This window comes from Chelmon rostratus, chromosome 4 (genome assembly GCF_017976325.1).
Source record: "Chelmon rostratus isolate fCheRos1 chromosome 4, fCheRos1.pri, whole genome shotgun sequence".
NCBI classification, from domain to species: domain Eukaryota; kingdom Metazoa; phylum Chordata; class Actinopteri; order Chaetodontiformes; family Chaetodontidae; genus Chelmon; species Chelmon rostratus.
The window spans coordinates 27253892-27266919 of NC_055661.1; the positions used below are offsets into that span (position 1 = coordinate 27253892).

The 13028-nt window shown below is 43.9% G+C and overlaps 1 protein-coding gene across 1 annotated transcript; it reads right to left on the reverse strand.

Moving 5' to 3' along the window:
• Positions 1–5421: 5421 nt before the first annotated feature.
• ttc39c (tetratricopeptide repeat domain 39C) lies at positions 5422–12217 on the reverse strand. The gene is made up of 14 exons (XM_041935882.1): positions 12072–12217; positions 11397–11445; positions 10430–10558; positions 9881–9995; positions 8753–9113; positions 7093–7261; positions 6749–6842; positions 6538–6645; positions 6351–6460; positions 6151–6274; positions 5958–6055; positions 5766–5870; positions 5634–5672; positions 5422–5537 (listed from the first exon to the last, which is right to left on the reverse strand). The coding sequence occupies exons 1-14, from the start codon at positions 12215–12217 to the stop codon at positions 5448–5450; spliced, it is 1737 nt and encodes a 578-aa protein (XP_041791816.1). The 3' UTR covers positions 5422–5447.
• Positions 12218–13028: the final 811 nt, after the last annotated feature.

The following is a 13028-nucleotide window of genomic DNA, read 5'->3' on the forward strand; positions in this document are numbered from 1 at the left end:
CATGTGACGCAGGGTTTGTGCTGAGTCAGCTGCAGCTTCATCTTCTTTAATAGAAATAACAGAGCAGTAAATGTCACATGATTTGGTATTATGTATAAGGCCACACAAGGCGTAGCTGTGTTTTTCATGGAGGACATTTTGACGGGTCACAGAGGGAAAAGCACTGGTGTAAATAATAATAATAATAAGATTAATGGTGGCTGAGTTCCATTTAGCTGCTTCACTGTCAGGGTCTCGGTGTTGTGCACGCTGGCTCACTGTCACACTGTCATGGCAAAGCGTCTGCTCTGGAAAACGTCTATTTTTGTGTGAATTTGGGGATTTAAGCAACATGGGGGGGGGCAGTTTAGATCCGACAGTTTTGGAAAGTCACACTGTGGGTGTTTTAGAAGCAGATTTGAGTATTTTTAGCTTGAGGATATTTAAAGTTGACTTATTTTAGACAGGCAGATGAATGAGGAAACATGACAAATCAATAAGACCATTTTAAAAGGTGTTATTTTTACTGTCTGATCCTAACTGAAGGGGCGATGTGTTGGACTCATGATCTCCTGGCCTTCGAACAGAACAGATATACAAATTAGTAGAAATGTAATGAGCTCAAAAGCTCTAAATGCTTGTCAGCTGCATTTTAAAACTACACATTTTAGAAAAAAATGAAATTTAATCATCAGTATAATTTTAATATAAACTGGACCTGAAGTTGAAAGATAATTAAGGCCATTTTTTTATTGCATATAGAAAAATTACATCAACTTATAACTGGACTTGTATTTAAACTTGGAGAAAACTTGGAAGAAATGATGTGGTTCTCAGGTCAAAAAGTAGTACCTAAGTAGTACTTAAGTGTGTTAGAAATATAATTTAAGTATAGAAAAGTCATTACAAATACACTTTTACTTTATGTGCACAAGTATGTTTGACATATACTTCTAAACAGTGTCCTTCTAAACAGACCTCATTAAGTTCCACTTAAATGTGTTAAATATGAATGTACTAATCCTGCAGTACTTAAAGTGGTATTTCCAAGTACTTTATTATACATGTATTATAATTTGTGTACTTATGAAAGTATACTTATTTTCAAGTCCTTTGTAAAACTCAATTAGCAGCTTATTTAAAGTGCTCTTTAATTTCACTTCATTTGAAGTATATTTCAAATGCATTGGTGATATAATACAACTGTACTGCGAGTGTGTTTTAAATGCTTGTGAATCCTGATTTTCACTGGTGTATTTCAGTAATTTAGCAACAAGTACCACTCGAGTATTACTCAAGTGGTACTCATGGACTACTTGAGTACACTTAAGTATACTTGAAGGTGCCAAAAATAGCACAAAATGCACTTAGTGAATTGTTCAAAAACTATAATTTAAGTATGATATTTTTCCATCTGGGTTGCCATCAGATCAAAACATGTTCTTTTCTCTGTCATCTGTTCATGTTTCTGCACAGACGTCCTCTCTGCCAGCCGGCTGCCTCGACTGTATGTTAAAATATAGTTGAAATCAATATTCAGCTAACATGTGAATGGGCTTATGGATGTGATGCCGTGCTTGTATTAAGATCCATGGGTGTGTGTACTGGCTGAGCAGCAATAAAGGCTGGTGAACAGGAACTCTCGATATGGTGGTAGGATCCTTTGGCTGCTCAGGTTTCAGCCTGAGTGAAACACAATGCAATTGTGTTTCACGACCTTGCTCTTTGCACCATCCTACCATCCTACTGCTCTCTCTCTCATTTGCTTGATGTGTAGCATCTCTCTTGGGCCCCCTCTGTCTCCTCCACTTCTCTCTGATGCAGTCGCTTTATTAAATTCATCAGCATTATCAATCCGTGCGCAAAAGGAACATACTGCTGTGAAGTGCAGCCGTGCTCGACCAACAGCGCTCAGAAAACATACAAGACTCCCAGCAGATGGAGACGGGTGATGTCACGCGCATGAATCACCACATACTACACGAGGTGCTCGTCCTCCCTGTTTTTAAAAAGAAGCAGGCCAAGTTGAAGGCTCAGTTTTGTAAGTAAAAGGAAATGTCTTTTGATTATTTAAGAGCACCAGCACCCACTAAAAGAAGATGCGTGAGGAGTCGTAGCATTGTCTCTGCCCAGCCCTCCAGCTCTGTTCTGCCATGTCTAAATTCAGTGGCACAGGAGCCTGAATAATTTATCGGCAGTGAGCTGTTGCCTTGAGCCTTGTGTGACAGACATGTTTTCTTAAAGAGACGTTCTTGGTGTGCATCTATCCCAGCATACTAACAAACTCCCACCCTAATCACAGGCAACATGGAAATGAAGGAGACAACAGTGTCATGAATTTAGCGTTTCTCCTCTCGTGGTCAAAAAGATTGTGATCAAGAAGAATAAAGAATAGAAGGATGATGTTTTATGACAGATTTCTTATTTAATTAAATTAAAAGAAAATAACACGTTGCATTAAGGAATGACAAACAGATAACCAATAATAATGTAATCATGTTTCATGCAGGTTTGACTTGTCTTCATAGTCTAACTTTCTGGACACACACACACACACACACACACACACACTGATCCTTTGCATGTCCAGCCAAGAGGTACAGCACACTCATCGTGTTCATTTTGTCATCGTGCTGTCTGTCTTGCTGTCACTGTGATCAAGGTAAAACAGATGAAATCCAGTTGATCACATCCTGGGTGCAGCCTGTGAGATAAGCTCCCCCTGGTGGACTAAAAAGAAATGGCCGGTGTGGATAAATGTAATATAATCAACAACCAACATTAAAGCTTCGGCTGACGCATCTGCCCTGAACACACTGATGGCTGCTGCAAGCTTTGCTTTCATGTCAAAAGAATTCGGTGGGTTTCAAACCTGCAGCTCAGCCACGTTTGGTCGGCACATTGCCCCCACCCACCCTGTCAGAGGACCTCCTCCGCTACCTCACAGTGGCTCCAGGGAAAATACTCCTCATTTCCTCAACATCAGAGCTGTGGCATCTCCCTGGCATAGAAAAATGAGTTGGTTTAGATCAGTTTGGATCTCTGCTTCAACACACTGACTCTGCATGTGTGTAGCAATCAGTCTAATTTTGTCATCTTCATTGCCCATTTTTGCAATGTTTTACATCTGTTGCATGTCCGTCCTGGGAGAGGAATCCCTCCTCTGTTGCTCTCCTGGGATTTCATTCATTTTTTGCCTGTTGAAGTGGTTTTTGGGGAGTTTTTTCTTACCTGAATCAATGATCTAAGGGTATATTGAATGTATTGTATGCTGCACAGATTGTAAAGCCCCTTGAGGCAAATTTGTGATTTTCAGCTACAGACATAAAGCTTGAATTGGATGCACATAATTGTTTCCCGTGTGAATTTCAACACGCTGTCATATCAAGCACATTTGACATGGTAGCATTAGGCTAATTGTCTAAAGAACGCAGAGGCATTGCTTGGCTAGATTAATGGAGAACCATTTATTGTAGAGTTCAGTGACACATTGGAACACCACCATCCTGACATGTAGCCTCAATTTCAACCAAACCTCATGACAAAAGGAAAATATCTTTCAGTGACAGAAGTATTTGGTACAGCAGGTAGATTACTGACATTTCACCGTTACATTACGTGCAGGCCACTTTCACAGTGGTCACCTCAACATTTAGTTCACATCCATCACAACCACAGCTCCTCACAAGCTTAGTGAGACCACAACTAATCTGTACGTCCACAACCTTGAAAATGGGATGAAAAACACAGATAATCATAGTTGAGAGCCTCTTTAAATGACTATAAGATGCCTTCCTTTTACTTATATTGCTGGCGTGACAAAAACCCAGAGAGCTCATTCATAAAAGGCGACCCTGCACAGAATAAGTCATATGTACAGTGTGAAACTGTGCTGACAGTTTGTTAAAATCACTCTTATGACAGAAATATTACTCTTTGTCCAATTCAAGATCACACTTTTGAGTTCAAGACTCAAACTAAAAGAGCACACTGGAAATGACACGTGTAAAAGTACAACTTCAAAAGCTCGTATCACTAAAACACTATTAAAATAAGTCACTAATAATAAATGTTTAACAGGCTGACATTTAGCAGCACCTTTCGATGGTAGCATTACAGTACCAAGTGTACTGAATTATAACACCGTAATGTATTTGCAGGGATGTCACGCAGGTACACTTCACTGTTACCTGCCATACCATGCATAGTGCACAGGATCAATGCCTGGTGTTTCATCATAAAAACATCGTTTCGGGCACTGTGACGTGGTGATTCCTCAGTTACTATAAATGCATGAAGTCTAACTACTTTAATGTGAACTCCCAGCAGCAGAGTTGTTACTAAGTGTGATTTTAGGTGACCAGTGAAACTAATTAGACTACGAGTTTGTAATTTTATTTCCAGTGTGACTACAGCAAGTGCCCCCCCTTTTTTTTGATATGACTCAATGTCTATTTGCAATTTAACAGGCAGATACTGGAAACTGAATTAGGAAAAGCTTTACTTTTGAAATAACTGCTGAAAGATGAACAATCCATGAAGTCCTTTATCAGAATATATAAAATCAAATATTAATTTTGATTCATCTTTCCATCATCTTCTTCGTGATATGTCTTATGCAAATAATTGGCATAATTAATTCTATTTTATTACTGAAGTGAGATGCTCAAATATCCAATGTTAAAAACACGATTACCTTTTATAACTGTAAAGTTACTATGAAGGGAAATATGATTTCAGTAAAAAGTTCCTTTTATGTGCTGGATTGCTCGCTGGAGGGGGGAGACATGACTGAAATCATCCAAACACACAAATCAATGAGGAAAATAGCCTGCTAGCCAGCTAATACATGAGGGTGAGGAAAACACTGAAAGGAACGGTGAGAGATTTGAGAAAATACGCTTGTTCGTTGTTTTGCCCAGAGTCAAACACTGATATCAATTTCATCTTTGTGCATCCTGTTCAGAAATAGGCCACGGACATGCTTAGCCCAAAGATATCTTACTTATACAAGTCGTACTGTTTATGAACACGTCATCAAACAGAAACACGAAAATTAGACCTTGTGGTTTTAAAAGCAGTTGGAGCAATTTTTCCACCAACAACTGCAGCTTCTAATCAGTCGCATTGCCTGGTGGATGCGATTGGCGACCAGCTTGCTGGCTTACAAGATAAATCTGTGTTTTGAGGCTTACTTTTTAGCTTGCTAGCCATGACATTTCCAAGTACTTTGTGCTCTGCTCGTATGACCACACACCCATTTTCACCTCTGTGCAAAATGCAGATGACACTTCACACCAATCGGTCTCGGTAACATCACAAAAAAAGCGTATTTCCCCAAATCCTTTAAGGATGGAAAACACAGGAGTCTGTTCACTGGGATGTCACACAGTTACTCTGAATGGCTTAAAACTGTGTGTAAAAAGCCATGGGCATAGCTTGAGCCGCTGTCGCTTCACTTCCTGGAGTCACTGAGGCACCACTTCCTTCAAAGAAGCCAGGGCTGAATGGATGCGGACATGAAGCCTGTTCTCAAAGTCGTAGCCTGTGAAATCCTCCTAAAACGTTTCAGATAGATAGATCAGAATTACACATTTCTAAGACTATCTGGGAAATCAACATTTATTATAACGATTGCTGTCTAAATATTTTACCTTAGCCTGAAGTAGCAATGATCTCCCCTTTCCCACTGTCTGGATTCAACACAAAAAAGGTGAATCGTTATAAGTGAGCCTGTGGTCACATCAGTGCAATCCAAACAAACATGCGAATGCTGCAGAACAGACCTCTGGTTTTGCGAGGAGTATGCATCCGAGCTCGTAGACGGCATACGGCTGAACATACGAGTTGATCTGCCGTCCGTACTCGTCTCTAGCAGCCAGCTGGAAGGCCTGGAGATAAAGGTAGAAAAACAGGAGAGCCAGGTGAGAAGCATTCAAAGTGTAGAGTAACATAAAGTGCTCGGTGTGGACTGATACCTGAACAGCGTCTCTCATATTTCCATGACATTTGTGAACGGCGCCGAGCAGGAGGTGCTTCAGGCCTCTGCACGAAGCTTCATCTAAACTCTGTAACACTGAATGAACATAAAGAGGAAACATCACGCAGAGTGAAATGAAAGTCTGCAGCTAACCCGGCTACCCCGGCACGGATCACGAAGGCTGCACTCACCCTGATTCATTATCTGCAGTTTAGATGAGGAGCAGTTTTGGAGCGCTTTCCACAGATACAGCACTTCAATTACACCCAGGATGCATAGCTCTCTGGTGGGGGAGGTCTTTCTCAATCTCTCAGCCTGCGAACACAGACAGGAAACTTTTGTGACACTTCTGACAGAAAGAAAAAGGGCAAAAACCTGCAGCAAAACTCACCCTTTTGACAGCAAACTGCTCTATCTGGTTGTTTTTCCTCTTGAACAGCTTCTGCACATCTTTGAAAACTCCGCTTGCTCCATCCAGGTCACCTGAAGCACCCTGACACACTGGAAAAAGACCAAAAAGACAACAATAGAACCCAGCGTGGACACATCCCAGCGGTGTAAGCGGATGACGGGCTTACCTCCGGTCAGGTAGGCATAGTAACACTGCGACCAACGCGACTCATTCTTCAGCCTTTCAAACGACCTGAAGGCGTCTTCAAAATTCATCTCTATCATGCTGCACCAACCTGACACAGAGACAAGCAGAAAGAATAAAATGAGCGCTTCCCTGCGCTGCACTACACGCCGAGTGTCAGTATGTCACGACCAACCTGATGAGTAAACACGTACCAATCTCATAGAGACACACATGCTGGATCTCTCTTTGGTCTGATGCAAGCTCTAATGCATCATGGAAACAGGCCAAAGCACTGTTGATATGGCACTGGGGACAGAGAGAGAGCACACACACCAACAGGTATTTAGACACACACTACATGCATGTGTTGAATGAGAGAGTTAGATAAGTAGATGGGGGATCAGACGTTGGTGAGTGAATGAACAGTCCGACATGCGTATTAATTATATGAGCCGATGCTGCACGTCAACCCTCTGACATCTTCCTCCAAATAAACCATCTGCAGCTTCAACGGACTTGTTAAAGTTCAGCTCATCGCTCACAGCTTGTCACATACCTCTAGCCTCTGGACCCGTCCTTTAAAGAACATGAAGAGGGACGAGTTGGGGTAAACCACAGACTTTCTCTGCAGAATAGCTTTGGCTTCCAGCAGCCCCTCGTGTGTGTCGGAGCCATCCAGAGCGAAGAAAGGCAGCACTACCGTGTGGTACCACAAGAGGGCCAACCTGAGCAGAAACAGGAGATCCATGTCAGTCTGACAGCCTGAGAGTGTGAACCTGAAGCTCAGTGGGAATCTGTATGAAGCTGAATGTGTCTGACAGGTAAATATGTGACACATGTGTGCTGTTTTCAAGGTCAACAGCTGATCTGGCAACTCAGCTTTTGATGGCAGGTTAAAGGTCACACATTAGCATGTGAACCAACATGTCCATGCCCTTTACTGACATGTGAAACACAGACCTACCTTCATTAAAATATCTTCTGTGCTGCCAGTGTTATTATATGTAGTATAACAGTGAAAACAGAAAGGAACCATGCTCTGCAGAATGTTCAAACTATGGGATCAACATAATTTATTGGATTTATTTCCCAGTATACAAATCTAAGAATTAATTTTAGTGATGTCCTTTTAAATCTTGTAATGTTTTGCAGGTAAGCGTCATTTTCATCAGTGGTTCTTGATTTTCAGTTTCATCAATTATTGCATCTGCAATTGATTTTTTAGCCACCTGGGTGCAGCACAACAAGTCAAACACAACATCACATCACCTTATGAAGGTGATAACGGTGAATGCCTGTTTCTTATTAGCACGTTCAGTAGAGATGCAGCAACATTAGCTTTCATTAGTAGCCACATTTCTGACCATCTGATGAATTTAAGCCCACCAGCTACTTCGTGGATAAATGTTCCACTATGATCACCAGCTGGTCTCTAACTGTGTCTGTCTGCTGTCACGTACAGCATGTTTTCAGAGCTTTTCTGGCTGAAAATGACACTGATGAGAGCAAAACAGTAAAGCTGCAGGCGGTAAAACCAAAACAAAGAGCTGAGAGACGCTAAAACGTAGAGCTGAAGCGAACTGCAGAGCTGGGTGATAATTATCTGTTGGTTTATCACTATGAGCGACACCGTTAACATTAAGTCTGATTGCAAAGGTGAAAATAGAACTTATAGCAGCTTCAGAGTCTAAAAGTTTAAATTAACTGTACATCATATTGGACAAAGCAAAGGCAGACATTGAGAGTGTTCAGCCTAGTCCCGTCCTACTGTGCTGTGATTGGCTAGTGAACGCTTTCAGCCAGAAACCTTTAGGAAGTCAGGTGACGTAGTAGAAGGAGTGACACCCATGCAGGGAGGAGGTTGTGGTGGATGAACGGGTCAAATGTTGGACAGCGAACATCATGTGAACAGAGCGTGATGTTCACTGATGACTTATTATTTTCAGGGGGGGGGGGGGGTTTATCAGTCACAGTTTGGTTTGGTCTAAGTGACAAAACTACTTTATCAGGTTCAGGAAAAGATGGTTTGACCCTTTCACAACATGCACCCAATGAAAGCAAACTCCCATGTGCTAGATATCACCAATAACAGACAACCGGCTTCTGCTACAGCATCCAATCACAAGGACGAGATGATGTAGCGAGTACTGGCCAATCACAGTAGGGCAGCACTGGGAGCTCTGTAAAAAAAAGTGAGAAAACCTGAGCCCACTCACGTAGCTAGCGGCGCCTTCATGTCCTTGCTTTCACTCGCGTACATCAGGGAGGACAGGCCCTGGAGACGGTCACCAGGGAAACCCAGCAGGTTGATAATCTTGAGCAGGTGCGGGGGTACCATGGAGATGCACAGGTGGAAGAGGCCGTAGCCGAAGCTGACGGAGCCCTTGAGGCGGTCCAGGGCCTCGGCCGTCACGCCGTTCTCCACTGGCGCGTTGTGGTTGGCGTTGTCCGTTGAGAGGGACTCCTGGTGGACGGAGGACCTCCGCTGACAGGCGTCCTGCAGCTGGCTGATGTCACTGTGGCACTTATTGTACATTTTCCACGCCTTACGAAGGATCCAGCCTCCTTTGATGTAAGCTGTTAGTGGAGACAAGAAACAAGATGCTTTTGAGGGTTTGCATGGAGATACTCAATTTCAGCAGTAATTAATTAATCTAATTGATGTTGATTTAAAACTAATGAACATATTCATCATTGCTTAATCTATTGCATGTTTTTCCAGCCATGCCTGTTGTGGTGCTCTAGGGATGATAATGTCAGTCTAAGGCAATGAATTGTCATGCAATCTGGTGCAAACATTCATGTTTTGTTGTGATAACGTCACTTTTCACCAGACCAAATTCTGTTCTGTCCAACACTTTGATTTAGTCACACTGACAAGCTGAACTGACATGGTGAACATGGCAGAAATTCCACCTGCCGTACATCAGCATGTTCACACTGTGAGCATGTTAGCATGCCGACGTTAGCATTTAGCACGTCACGTTAAAACTGATGTTTATGTTCGATCCACAGAACAGACCCAAATATATTCAATTCTCAATGATACACAGAGAAAGATTTTTTATGATTAGTTTGACTGGTGGCTTGATCGATTGATGAACTGATCATTTCAGCACTACAATGATGAGCTGATAAACAAATATTTCAAGCGAACACACCTACGCAGCAATAATATGAAGTTACCTCTTATTGAGCTCCTAAATATAATCTGGGTTGTGCTCTTGACTAACAGCGTTCACAATAATATATTCATGTGTTCAGGTTCCATCTATGCTGTTAGTCATACAGACACGCCATCATGATGACATAATGACTCATCGCCATGAGGTGGTACTCTTCACCTGAAAGCTCCTGCTTGACGAAGGAGAGCACGGCGAGGTACACCTGGCAGTCAGCAACAATGATCTGTCTCTGTAGGCGGTCCACGACCACAACGCCTGACCTCTGGGAGTCCATCTGCAACACACACACACACACACACACGCTCAGTAATCAGTATATATACATACACACACACAGCATCGTTCCCCAGAGGCTGGCAGCCAAAGTAACAAGGAGCTTCCTGAATGACCCTGAGCTGTTAGACAGCCCCCACGCTCCTCACTCACTTTGCTGATTACATTTCACAGAAGTACTAATTGAATCTGTGAGTGGGCTTAGCATGATCTCACTGCCGCCTGCATCATTTGGCCTGATGTTATATGAGCGGTAGCCTGTCCTGGCAGTGATATTAGGGCACGTCAGCAGCCATGAAAGGGAAGAGAAAAATCCATGTGTAAATCTTCTGTGTGAATCAACTTCTACAGCAGCACTATCATCAGACTGTGGGCTGCAGGTGTCTTATTGCCGCGTGACAGCCCACGTAAAACACTTCTTGAATCGCTACTCACACTTTTTTTAATCTTGTTTCTGATTGTCTCGATGACTCCGGCGCTGTCGCTCTCACACAGCTTCTCGGTGGTCCTCAGGTCGTCGCAGGCCGTCTGCATCTTCTCCTCCTCGAACGTCATCATGGCGTTCTGCAACGCAATGCAGCAACAAAAATGTGTCGCTCGGCAGTGGCGGTGTGTTGCGTTCAGTTCTGATGTTAAAACGTCTTGTGATGCAGATAAGGTCTATGCTTGAGCTGGCTTAGAAACAGAAACATCTTGTAATTAGAGGGAAGGAGTGTTATGTAATGGTCTTAAAAGGACAAAGGGCTCTTTCTGCATGACAATGAATGGAGGAGCACAGTGATATCTGTGCAGCTGTGTGCTCTGTGCTCAGGAGATGCTGCACAGCCGACACAATCAGAAAATCTTTGCTCTGATGTTCCTCTTAAAAGATCAACAAGTACAAAATAATAAGAATAATTATTAACATTTAGTGATATTTGAGTGGCATTTTTGTGGTTTCACATTTTTCTATTTTCTTGTATGTACAAAAGCCCTCCATGATGGTCAGATGTGGCCACCCCCGCCGCCCTCAGGGGCATTTTGCAACTGGGTTCAGGGGATGACATCATCTCTGGCTTCATGGTGTGTGAGTTTCGTCATGAGGGGCAGCGACAGAGTGTGTGTGTGTGTGTGTGTGTGTGTGTGTGTGTGTGTGTGACCACCGCGCTGTGAAAAATCTCCCACTCCCATCAGTGATGGACACAGCGTTACAGTAATGTGCTTCTCTGCAAAAGCGGCACGCTACTTCAGAGGCAGATGCATCCATTATGCTAATGGATGGAAAATCGAGGGAGACGACGCCAGTGGTGACAATGATGCAACCAGCTTGACAGATTGGGTTATTGGGATGTTTTGCTATGTCTTAGCACTCGCTGATATGTCCCCCGACATTTTATTTGATCACTTTATCACGGAAACTCACCAGGAAACTGACGAAACTGGCCCCGAAGCTCATCAATGGGCTCTGGGTCCTGCAGAGAGAAAACAGAAGCAGACTGAGTTCAACTTTTTCTTCATCACTGTCCTCCCACAGCTGTGGCACACCTCTGTCTCAGCACCCCCAAAGCCAAAGACAATGAATCATTTTCATAACTGAGAGGAGTCGTGCATGTAAGTTTTTCCAGCAGAGCACGCTCAGGAAGGGGTGCAGCCACAGTCCCCATGTTCAGCTCATATCAGGGGGTCTCACTCCTGTCTGTGCCCACCTCCCAGTGTTTGCTCGCCAAGCCAAAGCTGATGTGCAGGCTATATGTCCCACACTCTGAATCTAAACACTTAGTGCATGGATGGCTAATGCTGAGTGTCATCTCACTGTTGGAAGCATTAAATCAGAGGTGGTCTACAGCGTGTCTGCTAAAACAGGTGAGACAGACACCTGACAAACAGCCAACATGGATTTACAGCAGCCATAACAGCACTTTATTTACTGTTCCATCTGTGGAGCAATGCTTTCCCTGTCTGAAAAACTGCAGTACATGCTGTACTCAGTGCTCTGAATGTCACTTTGATGTTTTAACCACCTGGAACATTTTTCTGTGAGATGTGATTTGCGCTCGTGCTGATGCTGCAGGCTGAGGCACCAGCATGAAATGATTACCTGTATCTCCTGAACAGCTCGTCGCTCTCTTTGAATCCGTTGTTGAGCAGCATGTTAATACCTTGCAGGGCCATCTCAGCATCATCTATGCGCTCTGCCTTCTCCTCCACCTGCTGCTGCTGCTGGGACTGCTCGGGACCCGCCATTGTTTATGCCACAGCTCGGCGGCTGTTGGATCAGACCAGTGCGATGGAGGACAAGACACGAAGCTGCTTCTGCTCTGAAACAAACCCGCATTGGTTTATTTCCACTGATGCAGAAGACGAATTTAAACGGAGACGCGCCGATCGGCTAAAAGAAGAAGAAGAGGAAGAAGAAGAGGAAGAGGAAGAAGAAGCGGTGCAGCTTCCGCAGGCTCCAGACGTCTGTGCACCTCAGGGATAGGCCACTGATGCCCAGACGGGATCAATCGCACATCATTGTACTTGCAGACAGCAGACGTCTGCACGCTCAGTCATAAGCCGTTATTTGTCCCTAAATCATCCATACGCGGGTTTCTCCTCCCCTGTAGCTCCCTGCCGTGCAGCAGCATCCGATGCATTACATAACGAGCATCCAGGCTGCTGTGCTGCTCCGCCAGTCCCACGTAATGCACTCGTCAAACGGCTTGGCGTCATAACGCACGGCGCATCGCCGGGAGGACGGAGGGACGAGGCCCGCTGAGGCGAAGCTGCATCCCGTCAGCCTCCATCCCTGAGGCTCCATCCCACCCACAGGCTCCAAAACCCAGCCCTCTCCTCCACCCGGCAGCCAATAGACGCACAGCGCGAGCACCCTGCAGCCACACGGATGACAGGCAGGTGAGAGACTCGACGCAGAGGTTTGATTATTCTTAAAAAAGGTTATTATCATTGCTCATCCGCCTGTAGGCTCGTGCGATGGAGCTGTGGAATGATTTGTGGTTGTTGAGAGCAGGAGATTCTGGCTCAACAGATTTTTGTTTGCCAGAAAAACAAA